This window comes from Dermacentor andersoni, chromosome 1 (genome assembly GCF_023375885.2).
Source record: "Dermacentor andersoni chromosome 1, qqDerAnde1_hic_scaffold, whole genome shotgun sequence".
NCBI classification, from domain to species: domain Eukaryota; kingdom Metazoa; phylum Arthropoda; class Arachnida; order Ixodida; family Ixodidae; genus Dermacentor; species Dermacentor andersoni.
Genome location: NC_092814.1, coordinates 205,209,627 through 205,225,040, shown reverse-complemented (window position 1 = coordinate 205,225,040; position 15,414 = coordinate 205,209,627). Strand labels below are relative to the sequence as shown.

At 43.8% G+C, this 15,414-nt stretch overlaps 1 protein-coding gene across 1 annotated transcript; it reads right to left on the bottom strand.

Annotated features, from left to right (window-relative positions):
* Window positions 1-7,833: 7,833 nt before the first annotated feature.
* LOC126547464 (4 kDa defensin-like) lies at window positions 7,834-13,476 on the bottom strand. Its single transcript, XM_050195476.2, has 4 exons — window positions 13,418-13,476; window positions 9,987-10,072; window positions 9,296-9,355; window positions 7,834-8,163 (listed from the first exon to the last, which is right to left on the bottom strand). The coding sequence occupies exons 2-4, from the start codon at window positions 10,027-10,029 to the stop codon at window positions 8,042-8,044; spliced, it is 225 nt and encodes a 74-aa protein (XP_050051433.1). The 5' UTR covers window positions 10,030-10,072; window positions 13,418-13,476; the 3' UTR covers window positions 7,834-8,041.
* Window positions 13,477-15,414: the final 1,938 nt, after the last annotated feature.

Here is a 15,414-nt window from a genome sequence, read left to right as displayed (position 1 = left end):
GAAGCATACGGACATGGCATTTCTTACTCAATTTTTTTTTCGTTAACTAAAGGTCCTGAACTCCGAAACCCTAGAAAAATTACTCATATTGGAGAGCAACATAAATAATTTACTGTGATAGCATTAATTCGAACTATAGTTTCAGTTTTTTTTTTTTGCAGGAGGTGCATATTTGTCGTGCCATGACACAGAAAGTGCTCGCTTGGCATTTCGCGTGCTCATGTTGTATACCTAACTTGCAACCGTGTTAGCATGCCCAAGTGATCTCATTATCTGCAAGAAACTAAGTGACTATATCAATACAATCAATCTATCTGCCTTCTGTTGAAGTTATGGCCAATTACATATTCATTTAAGAGTATGAGAAGTATATTTAAACCTTTATTGAGGAAAATAAATTACAATTTTTGGCTTGATACTGTCAATACGCTAGTCACTCTTCTGAGTATATCACTCTGCGCTGGCATCATTAATTACCAGCCAAAAAACGCACAGACAGTACAACTCGGTAACCTTGTTTCAACAATTTATATAGAGATTGTTTCGGATAAGTACAATAATTTGTTATATATGAACTTGTCTTAAAAGCAACCTAATGTTGCTGTAGCACCAGCAGAAGTTGGGACTGTTTAATTGTTCATGATGCCATAAAATGAATCATTGCATAATAGTACTGATTTGTATTCACAAGCTGCCATTAGTCATACTTAAACTGCATTAAATATTGACTTAAGGGGTTTCAGTAAATATATTACGCTGCTTAATGAACATACAAATAATACACAATTGTTACACTTATTTGCAGCATACACTTGCAGCATCTTTGAGACGTATGACACGAAGGTCAAGGCCGGCCTGGCGGCCCTGCTTGCCAAGGGGATGTAGTCTATAAATCTCTAAAATGTCTCTTTAGATCATAGCGTGAGACCTGCATTTTAAGCAGATTAATATATCACGCCATAAGAAGAGTTCCATAAATATTGGTGCACTTGTTTTCTTTTTTTCCCTCCATGATTCAGCACTATTGGAATTGCTTCAATTTTTTTTTCTGTTTATGCAACATATGAGTGCAGCTGGTATAGGATCATTATTAATCTATTGACATTAATGCATAAGTGCAGATGAGAAGCAACACGGGAACATACATAATATACATTCAAAATTTGTTTGCCACCATATGTAAACAAAAATGTAAACTAACTTGTACATAGCAGATAGTTAGCAGATTTCGTTCAAGCGGATGCATTGCATGCAACTGTAACATTTATTAAATGTGCTCGTGCAGAAATGCTCTATTTTTGCAGACTGAAGTCTATGGGATGTCTATGGACGAATGTCTATACATAGTCTAAAGACATTTGTTTAAAGACATTTTACAGACTTCAGTCTACAAAAATATAAATGTATACAGCAGTTCTACTTTTCTAATATGCTGCAATGGTGCTTGCGTTGCGCGTATGTAAGGCTAGAAATGCTTTTCTAAAATTTCTGTTCTCTAAATTGTGCACTAAACCCAGGTTTATAGTATTCCAACAATAGCAAGAGTCACGAGTATGGCAACCGTAACCGCAGGCCTCACGGTATAGTCGTAACTTGTCGCGACAGCGCAGTTGTAATCCACAGACCCTGCCACTAAGAAATACGCGACGAGGTATGGCTGATGAATATGTAATTGCCAAGATTGGTTTTTGGTGAACTTTTATTGCCAAGAATGGTGGGTGCTTATATTACCGCAAAGGACGGGTCTTGGGCGGTGACTCCTATCATTTACTAGCCACATCACACATCTACACTAGAATTCAACCGGTTTCACGAAGTTTCGCTCATACTCTCTCGACCCTAAACTGCAACTTCGCCTGCCACCGAACTCAAGCTTTTCCTCTTTTTGTCTCCTGCTCCTTTCCCCATGCGCTGAAACGTGCTTCCACTGTTGTTGGCTTCTCCATTATCTCAATAAATGAAAGTATTCATTATTTCATTCCTAAGTTGCTGCATAAAATGCCGTGTCTTCACCTCCATAACCACCCTGTCTCTCACCTGGACTCTCCCATCGCAAAACAATGTTGCTGTGTTGAAAATGGCTGCGCGTTGCATATACAATGTTCTAGGAAGGGACAGCAGCGCGGCGTGCCATTTTCGGTGGGTGACGAGGCAGTTCCGCACTCAGCGCTCTGCTCCGTGAGCTACTATTAGCCGCTAGGACGAAATACGAAATGCAAGAAACCTAGCTGGACTGGTCGCGGGCAGCTCTTTTCGGATTCGTGATGCGTCGCTTTAAAATATACATGTTTTATCTAAGCCTGAGTGACAGCGATATGGGCGAGATGAGTTACGGTAGCTCGTGGATTTGGACTAACGACGCTGTTTACGCAGCACTTTCGTCTTATGCGTGTTTGCGAACGGGAGTGAAAGGCAGGAGGGTAACACGCCTTCCTGAAATGAAACTTTCGGAATAACTCTTTGTTTAACGGTTGCACACATGTCAAAGGCCCACGATACGAACCACCTTGAAGTTGGTATCAGCTTGCAAAGGGGGAACTCAGTTGAAACGTTGTCAAGCGGATAGGCTTTTAATTATCACAAGAATATCTTTATTGAAATTATTTACCATGAGGTGAAAGCCGACCAATAAGCATTTAAATTTTCTATAATGTTAAGACCTCCTGTTAATACAAGGGTGCGGTCTTTTACAGCCTCGTAAATTAAAAAGTAAGTCATAAAAAATAAATTGTTGTGGTAAATGTGTAAACGCACAGGCAGCAAAAGTCCTAGTCCATTTCCCTGTATTCACTCAATGAAGATGGAGCACCTCTATACTCTCACGTTGTAGTAATGTCAAGAACAAAACCCTCCCAAAAGAGTCAGTCACGAATTTAACTCATTATAAAGGTGAGCTTGCGCAGGAAAAGAAAACATTCAAAGCACAATGATGGCTCCGCACAATTTAGTGCTTCCTCTGAATCTGATCTACGTATCAACGCATCGGTTCATCAGATTGGAATGCGGCACGTACATTGCAGCGCAATCTCGGGTCCTCAAATGGGATGGAGAATGTACGTCAGTATTCGCGTCAGGCGCGCAATGTGATAAGATAACGCTCTTTTGCTATCGAATCAGTGACAACATGCTGGATATTATAAACACATGCAGGTGCGGCTTGAGCTAACCGTTAACTTTGGAACAGTATTTGGAACAGTGCTTAGACGCTAAAAAAAGCTTACCCGGGGCGGGGGGGGGGGGGTAAGCTTTCCCGGGGGAGGGGGGGATAAGCCCCCCCCCCCCATAAAAAGTAGTGTGCAGTTGCTTTTAATATTAGCTGACACACAGTGCACGTGGTAAAAAGGGCCCCCAAGACTGCACAGCGGCGCGGACATACCAAAAATTCAAAAGCTAAACACTTTCCGATTCCTGGTATTTATCAAACCAGCATTTCGTGGTTCAATGGAGCCCTGTAGTTTAGGGGTCAGTTCGACCACGGGTACTGTATGGGAGCTCATATTTCACGTGACTGTATAGGTATGTCAGCATTAATTGTCACAAAATCCCAGTATTTTCTTGTTTAGGTTTTAACACTAGACAGCCAAAATACATGCACCAAAACCCTCATCCGAATACTTCAGTACTTTTCTTTTTCACCTACATGTCCACGCTGATGTGTTATAAAGTACTGAAAATGTATTCAATACTTCCCCGAGTCTGCTGTTCTTTTTCCTGGTGATGCCAAGAAAGCGAGCCTGATGTCACCAACGCTCAGAAATCTAATTGGAAGCGCGCACAATGTTCTCGCACACCTTGTGTGATGCACCGTAGCGCTGAGGTGCTTCTTGTATAATGCGGCAGAATCGGTTATGAAGGCAGAAGTGCAAGGTTGGGCACATGCGCTTAAGCTCATGAAGTTTATTTGCGCCAAGATAAGCTGTCCAAGCTTTCACAGTTGCTTTACAAGATGCGTACAGCAAAATCATTATGCCGGCTGCTTTTAACTGCACAAAAAAGACCATTAAACCAACACAAGCATTGGTGACATCATTTTATCATTCAGTATTCAGACTGGTAACCTCTGTATGTGGAGTAAGTTGAGAAGTTGTGTGCGTAATTAACAAAGCTACGTTAGTTAAAGTTTCAGTAATTGACCTTTGGTGGCTAAAGAAAATGAGCAGTTTGTAGCCCGTCCTCGAGATTATCAAGCGAAGCGAAGAAATTTTTCTTAAACAGGCTTCTGTAAGAGTCATGCGACCAAACATTTTCCAATTGAACGCTGTTGGAAAGCGTAACTGACGCAGAAAAAGAAGATCTGTAATGTCACAGAAAGAACAGCGCTTCAAGAGGGGACACAAAGGAGGAACCACACACGCACAGCGCTAACAACTTGAAACACTGTTCTTTCTGTGATAATGAACCAACTAGCCCGTCACTCAATCCTTGCAAACCTGTAAAGACAACGTGACAGCACCTAGCCTTTAGTGATGCTGTCATCAATACTACGGCGCCGTGAGAATGTCATTGTGGCCAGTCCGCTTTTTATATTTAGACACGCAGTTTTTACAGCGACCTCTACCGTCCCACGAAACTTTTGTGCCGTTGTTGTACGCAAAAAACACTCCCCATACGTGGGCCGATCCTGGAGATAGTGCAATGCCTGGCTGACCCGCGGTGGAGGTGAAGCAGGCGTTAAGCACTCCCCATACGTGGGCCGATCCCGAAGATGGTGCGATGCTGGGCCGACCCGTGGTGGAGGTGAAGCAGTCGTTAAAGGGAAGCTGAAGAGTCTGTCGAGTTCAATAAGACGCTCATATACGGATGCGGGAACCTTATAAACCATGTAGGTAAAATTTGGGTTTTTTTTTTTTTCAATTAGGAGCGACGTAATCGTCGGTTAAAATTGCGCTGTAGCTCCGCCCCCCGTCGAATGCCGCGCGCTGCTGCTGACGCTGACGATGCGAGCGGAGACCGGAAACCGCGGTGTTGTGACGTCAACACTAGCGTTCCGTTCCTTCGCAGCCTCCGCGACCGTGCCTGACCGTGCTTATTTCTGCGTGCGTGCCATCGTAATCTGCTTCGATCGACCCTGCATTCCTTTGTTGGTGCGTCTGCGTGTATGTAGAATGGTAGTCAACGTGCGCAGCATCAACTGAAATGGTGGGCCGATCATGCCGGCTTTCTGTGCAGCCTACGGTTGCACGAACACCAGCGGCCGCGACGATGTTGTCTTCCATTACTTCCCACAAGACAAGAAGCTTTTAACGAAGTGGGAGGCTGCTGTGAAGCGAAAGAATTTCAAGCCCTCAAGAACAACAGTGCTGTGCTCCAACCACTTCCGTGACGACGATTATCACCGGAATTTATCATTAAAACGTGCGTTGGGTTTGCCAGTCAAATCGGCTCGTCTAAGGCCCGGCGCAGTGCCGTCAGTGTTCGCGTACACGAGGAGCTCGTCACCGCTGTCAAGGCCAGCTTTCGCGAAAAGAAGGAAGCATGAGGTAAGAACCTGACTGCGCGAACCATTGTTCAGTGTAGTTTAATACGTGTAAGCTAGTGATTGCTACAATGCTTTTTTCAGATAAATGGAGTTTGAGCTGGTGTACCGGTTTTCGGTAACAGTGAGGCGTTACGACTGAATTAAACGGCGCTTGTACGAGAACGGTAGCAAACGGCACCGTACTAAAAAAGCGTTTCAAGGTTAGGCTCGTGCGCAGCTCTCCCATCATATCACATATCGAGACTGCGGCTACGCTATGCGAAATTCGCAACTGGAGACTCGAAAAGATCAGAGCAACGAAAACAAAGACGGCACGAGTGCGGACTGACTGATGATAACTGGTGTTGGAAGGCCTTATGAATGCACGAACTCGCCCAAACCTGGATTTTGATTTACTGCGAGCTCCTTCGTGTTAGCACGCTGAACGGAAGGTGCGTGTTTATCTCCCGCCCTTGACGCAGGTTTCGTCGCAAAGCGCCGCGAATTTTCTATTTGCACGTGTGTTGTAAAACAGCCTGCATTCACCTACCATAACGCAGTGCAAATGTAGAGTTTGCATGTGCTGGAAAGCCGGCGCACGCCAGGACGCTGCGCTCCCCCCTTCTCTCGCGCACAGCGAGAAACCGCCCGTCTCACGTAGCCGACGGAATTCGTCGCCTTTACGAATTCGGTTACGAGTAGTATGCGGATGGCGCACAGATGAAGGTCACTACACGTACTGCATGAACCGGGAAGCTTTTCACGCGTTTAAACCGTCTTTGTAGATTGCCGACAGCTTTGGACAGCGCACAAATGCCGACGATCGCATCCCCGCTTACGTTCCACGAGGAGGCATGCAGGAACACAGCGCTACAGTTGTTTGACCGGAAACGAGCTCACTAGATCGCTTTGCAAAAAAAATATTCACCAAAGAGCATTTCCAACACGAGGAGATCCCAACACTTCGCTTTCGTTCGCGTCGAAAGCACTGCTTGCACCAGCATCATTTGCTTCTTCGATAGGCCGGCTCTTCGCAATCGGCTCGTACATGTAGGGAGTAACGCCGAACTCCTCAGAAAAACGCAGTCTCTCTAAGTTTTCCATTACCGTCTCAGAAAAACAGCACCAAACTACCTGGCACCGCGCTTCATGTGTAGCGGCAGCGGTCGGTTCGGACGAACACTAGTGTTGACGTCACGAGGCGCCCGACCAATCACAGGCGGAAACGAGACGCGCGAGCTGGGCGTGTCCGCTGCTGCATTTTTCGTCGAAATAAAATATATTTGCGCTTTCTTTTGCTCAATTTCGATACGATATTCGAATTCGGAGGGTTGAAAACCATTATGTACAGATGTTCACTCATTTTTTCTGGAAAACCTTTCACCTTCCCTTTAAGCACTCCTTATAGGTGGGCCGATCCCGAAGTTATTAGAATGCCGGTCTCACCCGCGGCGGAGGTGCAGTTCGTCATTAAGGGGCCCACATGCACAGCTTCGCTTGCCATCTTTCCTCACATAGTGGAAGGGCACTGAGTCTTCCCTTCACTCGGTGAGTTATCTTCCCATCTGTTCTCATCGCATCAGTTCCTATCTCGTTCCGCTGCCAGCATGACACGGAACGAGAGGTGCAAGCGATTAAACGACTCGGCCACAGCTTCCGCAAGTGATACGCTCGAGTTTTTTTTGGATATCACGTGAACTTGCAGGACTGTGTTTCAAAAATCGCTTTTGGGAACAGTGTTACGCCATGTGTAGAGAGTTGAGATAGACATAAATCGAAAGCTGAGTCTCCGGACTACATACGCTGCAGCGGCTATTACGATGTACGTCGTAGCTTTATCACAACTACCGTTCTTACTCAAAAATCGAGTGCAAATTTTTGTCGTTTCAATAGGCTTCCATTGCAGGAAGTTTAACCGCTCTGGGAACAAAATTCTTGCTTGCCACAGCATGATCACTGCATTTAGCTCGTGTGAATTGTCTTCCAGAACTTGTCTGTCACCTGCCTTTTTCAATAATCGACCTGCAGCTTTTGTTATTCGCAAAAATTCCGGTCGTTCCATTGAAAACGCGCTAGCTTCGTGCCGGGGCCGCTTGGGGCTCTAGTTGGTACGTGTCCAGAAATGCTGGCTATGATCGCCGTCTTGTAGTTCGGTTGAAGCATCCAATATATCATCTCAACCGGCCAGAAATATCTGTAACCAATAGGCTTAAGCTACCACGTATTTAAGAGGAGCCTTCCGTGAGACAGATTATATAGCTACTCATTCAACAGTTCTTTTCGCTCTCAGTGTATGTACTCCGCTTGCGCGTGGCCTTGCGGATCGAAACTCGGTATCGACTGCGGCAACCTTCCAATAACAACGTAAGCAATCGTTGCGCATTATATTTTATTACGAGTACAGGGAGTACACTGCCGTGTATAGGAATATTTCGACTAGCAAAGCAAGTGGCACATTGTGGACTGGCCCACGATGGCACATAGCCAAATGTTATCACGCATTAACTCTACAGGAAGCGCGCGCAGGGATCGTCTTGTTATCCCGATGGGCTGTCCGCTGTTTCGGAATCGAGGGCGTGTTTTCTATTTGCGGTAGCAAGTGCAGGTCTGCTTGACGATCCCTGAACAATAGCCACCACGGCGACCGATGCTCCGGCAGTGGCGATGGCAGGCGCCCTGGTTAAGCGGACAGCCGAAACCTCGGCCTAGAATGAGAAGGAACAGAAACGCCTCTTGTTTAAATCACGTTACCTTCACTGAAGTAACCAACTTATCACTGTGTGGACGAATTAAGAACTATTAAGAGCAACGTACCTTTCCATGAGCAATTACCTGATAACAAAGGCAATTAGTGCGCATAGTTGAACATTTGCGAGCACGAGATCTTTCCGTAAATCTGTATGGTTAAAATTACCGGTGGCATAGATATGTTGCGCTGTGACTTCTAGAGCTCTCGAATTGTCCTCCGGGAACATTTTCATATAAAGCAGTGTCGTATGGATGGGACATTTGATATTACTTCTCCATAAGTATTGAACATTTCTACATATGTGTATATGTTCAGTGCAGACGAAAAATAAAAAGAAGGCTGGTGAAAGGGTCCTCGTCAATTTGCTCAGTGAATTATAATTTAGACTGTAAGACAACGAGCTGAGTTACGTCGCGCTGTATGTACAGCGTCTTAGTGAAGGTACTACTGAAAGCTTCGCTACAATAAAATCGAAATTGTGTGCCGGTAATGAAAACAAGTGTCACAGGAAAAGCGTCATATTAAGCAACAAAAAAATAAAGCTAGATTGCACTTATTTAAGACAGCGTGTGCGTTTTAAATTGAAGGTTTATTTGCAGTGCCTAGGGAATATTACTTTTTGCTAGTGCGTTTAAACGTGATATTCTTCAGTTCCTGGAGTTGATATGTCATCAGTGAATATCTTTGCACCACCCATTAAGGACTGGATCTTCGCTGGCGTTAAGTCTCCCTATACATAGCGGCTGCTGGATAACCCGTATAGCCGCTGCAATTGTTGAGCAGTGTGTCTTTCCGAAGACATTACGCTTCTTAGCGGTTAATTATCCCGTACTCATAAGAATGTATGCTTAATATTTGCGCACCGCGCCTGCCTTTCAGTCAATGTGTGTGATTTACGACTCATTGTAAGAGGCGTCCAAAAAGGCAGGAGTTCTTTTCGCGCGAGTTGTCAGACCGTGCTACATAACCTACTAATTTATTTTTGACTCGAGTCATGCGCTTATAGTTTTTGTTCATTAAGAAAGAGATATTCTTGGGTTCCAAAGAAAAAAAAGAATATAGCTATTCAGAAAAAAAAGTGCACTTACGGACTCGAACATGGGCCACTTCGCTTTCGTCACCTTGAGCAACCGTGGTGCTGATCAGTCCTGCGCAGGCATGGCGATGTTTGAAGTATTTCGATGACTTTTCAGCATTGTCGTTTTCTAAAAACTGGCCGTTGCAGCTCTCGCTTAAGCTTGAGTTACTGATGTTGGTTGTAGCCCTTGTGCCATGCTTAATAAGTATTCATACCCCGTGTAGCGCTTCCTCAACAAGCTTAAAGAATGAATATTATTGACCTTTAATTGTGTCCATTAAGCTGGTGAAGGCTGCTGAACTACCACAGTAATATGATATATAGTTCGATGGGTCATTCCTGCAGAAGAAGCCTCAGGCAGGATCGCGGTACATTTTAAATTTGCGGAGTTTCACTGCCAGAAACGAAATCGCAGCTGCATTCATAGAAGACGCAACGTTAAATAGACAAGAGGACGTATCATCATTTAGGAGCTTGGAATTGTCGAGCTGAGTTGATGCTCCGTTTTCATTGTTAATTGACGTAAACTTGTGAGGTAGCATGTAGAGTGACCGAGCTTATCCACTTCAGCATTGTTCGTCGAAAGCTATGGCAAGAATACAAAGTTGCCCTTCATCTCTCTTTTGACACCAGAAAAGCTCCACTTACGTGCGGGTTATGAACTAGCCACAAGTGCTTAGCAGACTTCTCAGTGTACTTACCAGCAACAAGAACGAAGACGAGGGCAACAGCTAGGACCTTCATTTTCGCTGTGGGGCCGAATTACTTCGGTGAATTGGTCACGTTACTGCAAAATTAAGTACAAAATAGCATGTTTGATCTATGCTTTTGTCTTGGTGCGTTTTGTACGAATAACTAAGAATAACAAGAGTGGCTGCCGGATCTTGCAATTCCTCTGGGAACAACTGAAGCACCATTCTATCTTCTGTGGCCTTACAAGGCAGGCATGATCCTTTTATACTACCGTTAAAGTGAAGAAGCAGTTGTTCGACTTATTGGTTATGCATAGGGTAAGAAAGAGACAAGTGGAAGCTCCCTTTTACGAAATGAATCTATCTGCGACAGCCAACAAAAATTGAAAGCCCATGCGTGCTCATCTTACGTGGTGCAACACTTGTTTTGAAACGGCAGAGCCAGCTTCTTCCAAGTCGCCTCATGTTGTGTCACGACACATGAGGAAATGCTTTCGGCAAATTCTCGTGTTCAGAGTCGATGTATGAAGACGCAGGAAACGTTTAATAGGTGCATACGTTCGCTTGAGGAACGTCTACCATTATAGATCCACACAGGCATTCCCACTCTATTACACATATGAATATTTGAACCTGAAACACTTCATGATTTGGCGCATACGTAGTATCTTCTTGTGAAATAGCAACGTGCATCACTTCCTACAAGAATGAAAAATTCGCATGAGGGTCGCAGCGTACAATATGCTTTATCTACATGCAGTTAGAAACTCTTGATTTTATTTTCTATGTGAGGGCCTTAGGGCACTCTTTCAACAAAAGAGGTTTCCTTAGAACCATCTGCTTAATGATTGTATGTGACGCAGTGACGAATACGCCTGTCTGCATGTCCAGCGTACCTAACGTCTGTCTTCTCCCCTCGTTATTTTTCCCCGCATTTCTTCTTCCCCTCGTTACCTTTCCCCGCATTCTCTTGAAATTTTATTTGTTTATTTATTTATTATTTATTTATTTATTTATAGAAGTGCTGCAGACCATACCGCTCATGCAGGAGGGGCAATACAAAGCATGATGTATAAACTCCCGGTGTTAAACTGCCATAAGCGCGAGAAATCAATGCGACAAAAAAATAGTGATGTTGGTGAAACTACATGTGAAGGAAACTACAATGGCAATGTACGAATTAAAAACCTCAACCACAAATATAGCAAGAGCTAAAAAAAAGAAAATGGATGAAATTTTCTAAGTATCATCCAAGTGTCCAATCAATAAGATGCATTCCGGTGACCTATTATTCCGATCACTAATTGTTTGCGCAAGGAAGGTAAATTTAAATACATTTGTTCCGACAAAGTAAACAGACAGCGAGAGCGGATGTATGTGTCAAATGCGTCGGGAGGTAAGTAGCGGTAAGTAAGGTGTAGAGTCGAGCTTGGGCATACAATTTATCAGTAAAAATACATATTTTAAAAGAAACATTTTGCACTGTGATGGCAAGGTTGCCAGCCGGGCTCGCTCCTAGTTAGCCTCTTTTCATTTCCTTTTTGTATCACGAGCTTCCACTACATTTTTTGGTTCTCCTTCCTGGAAGTATATCAAAAAGTGGCGACCATACCTATTCCTTTATGAACAACGAAATTACATTGGGTCAGTTCAGCAGTTCGAAATTGTGAAATTTTTGTCAGATTTGAGACCACAGTTCATGTGTATATACTGGGCTTCGCGTATTCACGAAAAGGTTTGCCACTGCAGTGAAATAACTAATATTTGTAAATCGGAAAAATAAATTCGTCTTCGACTTAAGGTAATGTTCAAGAATGGGTTCATTTCGCGTGTAGTTGGAAAGTTTAGAAAACGTTCAAGCGCTCCAAAGGGCGATTTGATCGCCAAAGCCAAATACTGGAGGTCCTGCCTCTTTGTCGAGATCTACCAAATGTTTTTTTTAATAGAAACCTCACCATGCTTACTTAATAATGAAAATTGAGCTTCTGGGGTAGCCTAAGTATTGTTAAATTGCCAGACCATGAAGTATGTTAGGCTAACCCAGAGCACTGTCTATTTCATTCCTTACTTAATTGTGGTCCTTGCCAAAGATGAGAACAATTCTGGAGAGGAGCGAATTATTTTACGAAGTCTGCCTCAGTGGTCAAGGAGACCTGGTTCAAAGGATAAAAGCAGCTGCTTAAAAGCGACGTTAGTCCATTCTCTAAACAATTACTTTGGGCTTCTTGTTTGCTGGAATGCAGAAACCGTTGCAGCAGATATTTCGACGACACGAAAAGAGACAAAGGCACCACAGCGCACACTGCGTTCTCGGTCTTGGTATCTTTTGGCGTCGTGTCATGAGCTACGATTCTCTACACGATCTCTACGCTGATCAGTTCCGAGCTGATTACCAGCTTACAGAATGCAACGTGTATGTACTAAATTCCCTTTGCTAAAAACACTGCACTTTTTCTGCCATAGAAGAACTAACCAAAACATAGTTTGACTTAAGGTCGAGTGTACATGACGTAATTGAGCGAAACGTAGTATATTCAGTAACGGACTCTTTTTTTTTTTTGCTAAATGTATTTATGGCTCAACGCGTACTACAATAGAAATGTTTCTGGTTTTCTTTTTTTTTTTATTGAAGTGAATGTTAGGAGAGGTTGGCGCCTTTATGTGGTGGCACCGGCTACTCCTTGTCTCTTGGCTGACGAAGCAAATTTGCGCGAAAAGGGAGAATAGCGACACTAAATATAACACTCAGTAGAACACCGGATCCATAAAAAATATACAGTCTAACAGTACATGAGTCGCAAAGTTCTGTGCATGAGTTCAGTCCACGTACGCATATATGAAGTCCGATGTTTTGAACAGCCAAAACACACAACAACACTTGTAATACACTCCAAGTACAGGACAGAATTATACGTATTGCGTAAAAGTTGCGATCACCACATAAACCAACTGTGCACCACGTACAACGTTTATGTAACTGATTTAGCGTGTTCGGATCATCCAATACTTAATATTTTCCCAAAATGTTGGTCTCCTCTAAAAACGTTTTCAGAGCAAGAAGCGCTCTTTTTTGAAGGCCCGCATTTGGCCATGGGCCAAGTATCTTTTTCAGAGTGAATGGTCTTCTGTCTAATATAAACAAATTAGCTTGCAGTACCGTTCTTTGTGTATCGTATTTCGAGCACTCGAGAAGAAGACACACGGGAAGAAGACACACGAGAAGAAGAGCACAAGGTGTCGTAGGTGCCAAGATTCAAGAACAATGAACCATAACTTAATATAGCATTTGGATTAAGAAGGTGGTTAATAAAGCGAAACTTCCTTCAACTACCCGCCAGGGACCGGAAAGTTTTCTTTTATACTATGTTTGCTATCGTGGTAGACGCAGGATAAAAACAAACGCGTCCAAATGAAAACCGACAAGGTACAAGATATCTTACCTTGTTCCCCGGCGCCGCAGGCTGAATCAGTGATTTCGTTGGCGTCGCGGAACGGTTTTTATATCCAACGCGAGACGGAAGTCAGGAGGAAAGAGGCGCTGGTTGGTGGCAGGATTTTCCCAGCAAGAGGTGCAAGGAATGTTTAGAGGTTGCACACTGCTGAAGAAACTTGGCGCTACACGCTGTAGCAGAGCTGCAGCGTCAACAGGCTGGGACATCAACACTGCCGAAGCGCTGCTTTCACGAGGCCTCGGCAACAACCCCGCTCAGGCGGCGTAATATTGAACTCTGCTGTAACTTGCAACAAATTCTGAGCGCAAGCTTTTCTTTGAACTCGCCTGTCGGTTTCTTATCGGAATGCTATATGCGAAACTCGTAGACCGGCTGCTTAGGCAACCATGACATTATCTTGGATAAAGTCATTAGGCTGGAAGGAAAACATAATTTTAACGGCAGAATAAAGGGCAGTATATATATACTAAATGGTTTTTTTTTTTACTATACATATTTAAAATAAATTCCATGCGGCAGGTAGCACAATTCTAATCTTTGAACTGGACTGCTTCAAGATTCGGGTGTTACTTGCAGAATATATCAAAAGGCGTAAAATAGATGCAATATTTCACTGACTTGGTTTTGAAGTTATTGCTTTACGGTACAAATCGTGATTTACGATTTGTAGCCGGAGAGCTTGCAAGGCGTATCCACTTGAGATTAAATCTCAGGATGACGCAAGGTTGAGCATATTTATTCCGAAATTGTGTAATGGAATACACTGGCATTCCAGTTACATTTGTGCTTCACTGTATAAAATGGCATTTTGTTAAGCAAATGCAACAAACAGTCTGTTTTTATCGTATGTTTCACGGCACATATATCGAAACCGGTGCCATCCAGACAATTAATTCGAAACTGGGTATGCCTGGCAAAAACTAACAATTTGTAAATTGCAATTTGTGCCGTAGAGTAACCAGTCAAAGCGTAATTACTGAACATTTGTTAATAAATCAATTATGCATTTAGATTTATTGTGCAAGTGATGTCCACCTTTTTGAGCAATCCAGTTCAAAGATTGCATGTGCAATATGCCACGCGCAAGAAAAAAGCTCCTATAATAAGCACAGCTCCGATACACATGTGTAACCATCAAGCGTGGATTGCATTTGCTGCAAAATTGAGATTACTGCACATTTGGCCAGCTAAGTGTATTGCGCAAGCTCTTCGAGAACGAACCCTACCGAGCCCCTGGGAGTCGTTATCAACGTGGCATACCTTACTCCTGCAAACACAAGACTTAAAGCAGCGCAAGCGCGTACAAAAAAATCTGGATTATTAAAGATACGTTTCATCACTTCCATGTCACCAAAGTGCAAGGCTTAGATGCTGCGTTTACAAAGTTCTTGTTCGCTCGTAAGGGCCGATGGTCGTTGTACGGGTGCTTTCGCTATCACTCCCTATGCCGATTGGCTGGCGCCTTTCTTACAACCGAATCTCTTAGAGCCACCTTGTACTTGTAAAGCCATGGACACACCCTGCAGTCACTGAGCGCATGATTTCGAAGTATTTATTGCATAACACACACACACACACACACACACACACACACACACACACACACACACACACACACACACACACACACACACACGCGCGCGCGCGCGCACACGCACACGCACGCACGCGCACGCACACGCACACGCACACGCACGCACACGCACACGCACACAAATACCCGGGGTTGTACGCGCCAAAACCACCATCTTATTATGAGGCCCACCGTAACGGGCGAGTCCGGATTTATTTTGACGACTTACAGGGTTCTTTAACGCGCACCAAAATTTACGTAGACGAGAATTTTTGGATCACTTCAGCAGTACTGAAGTACTTGACAAGCTCGTGCGCCGCCAGACAATCTTGTAAACTGTTTATAAACCTATGATTTGTGCAAGATAACGTTTCAATATATGTAAAATCCTCTTATGATTTATCATTAGAGT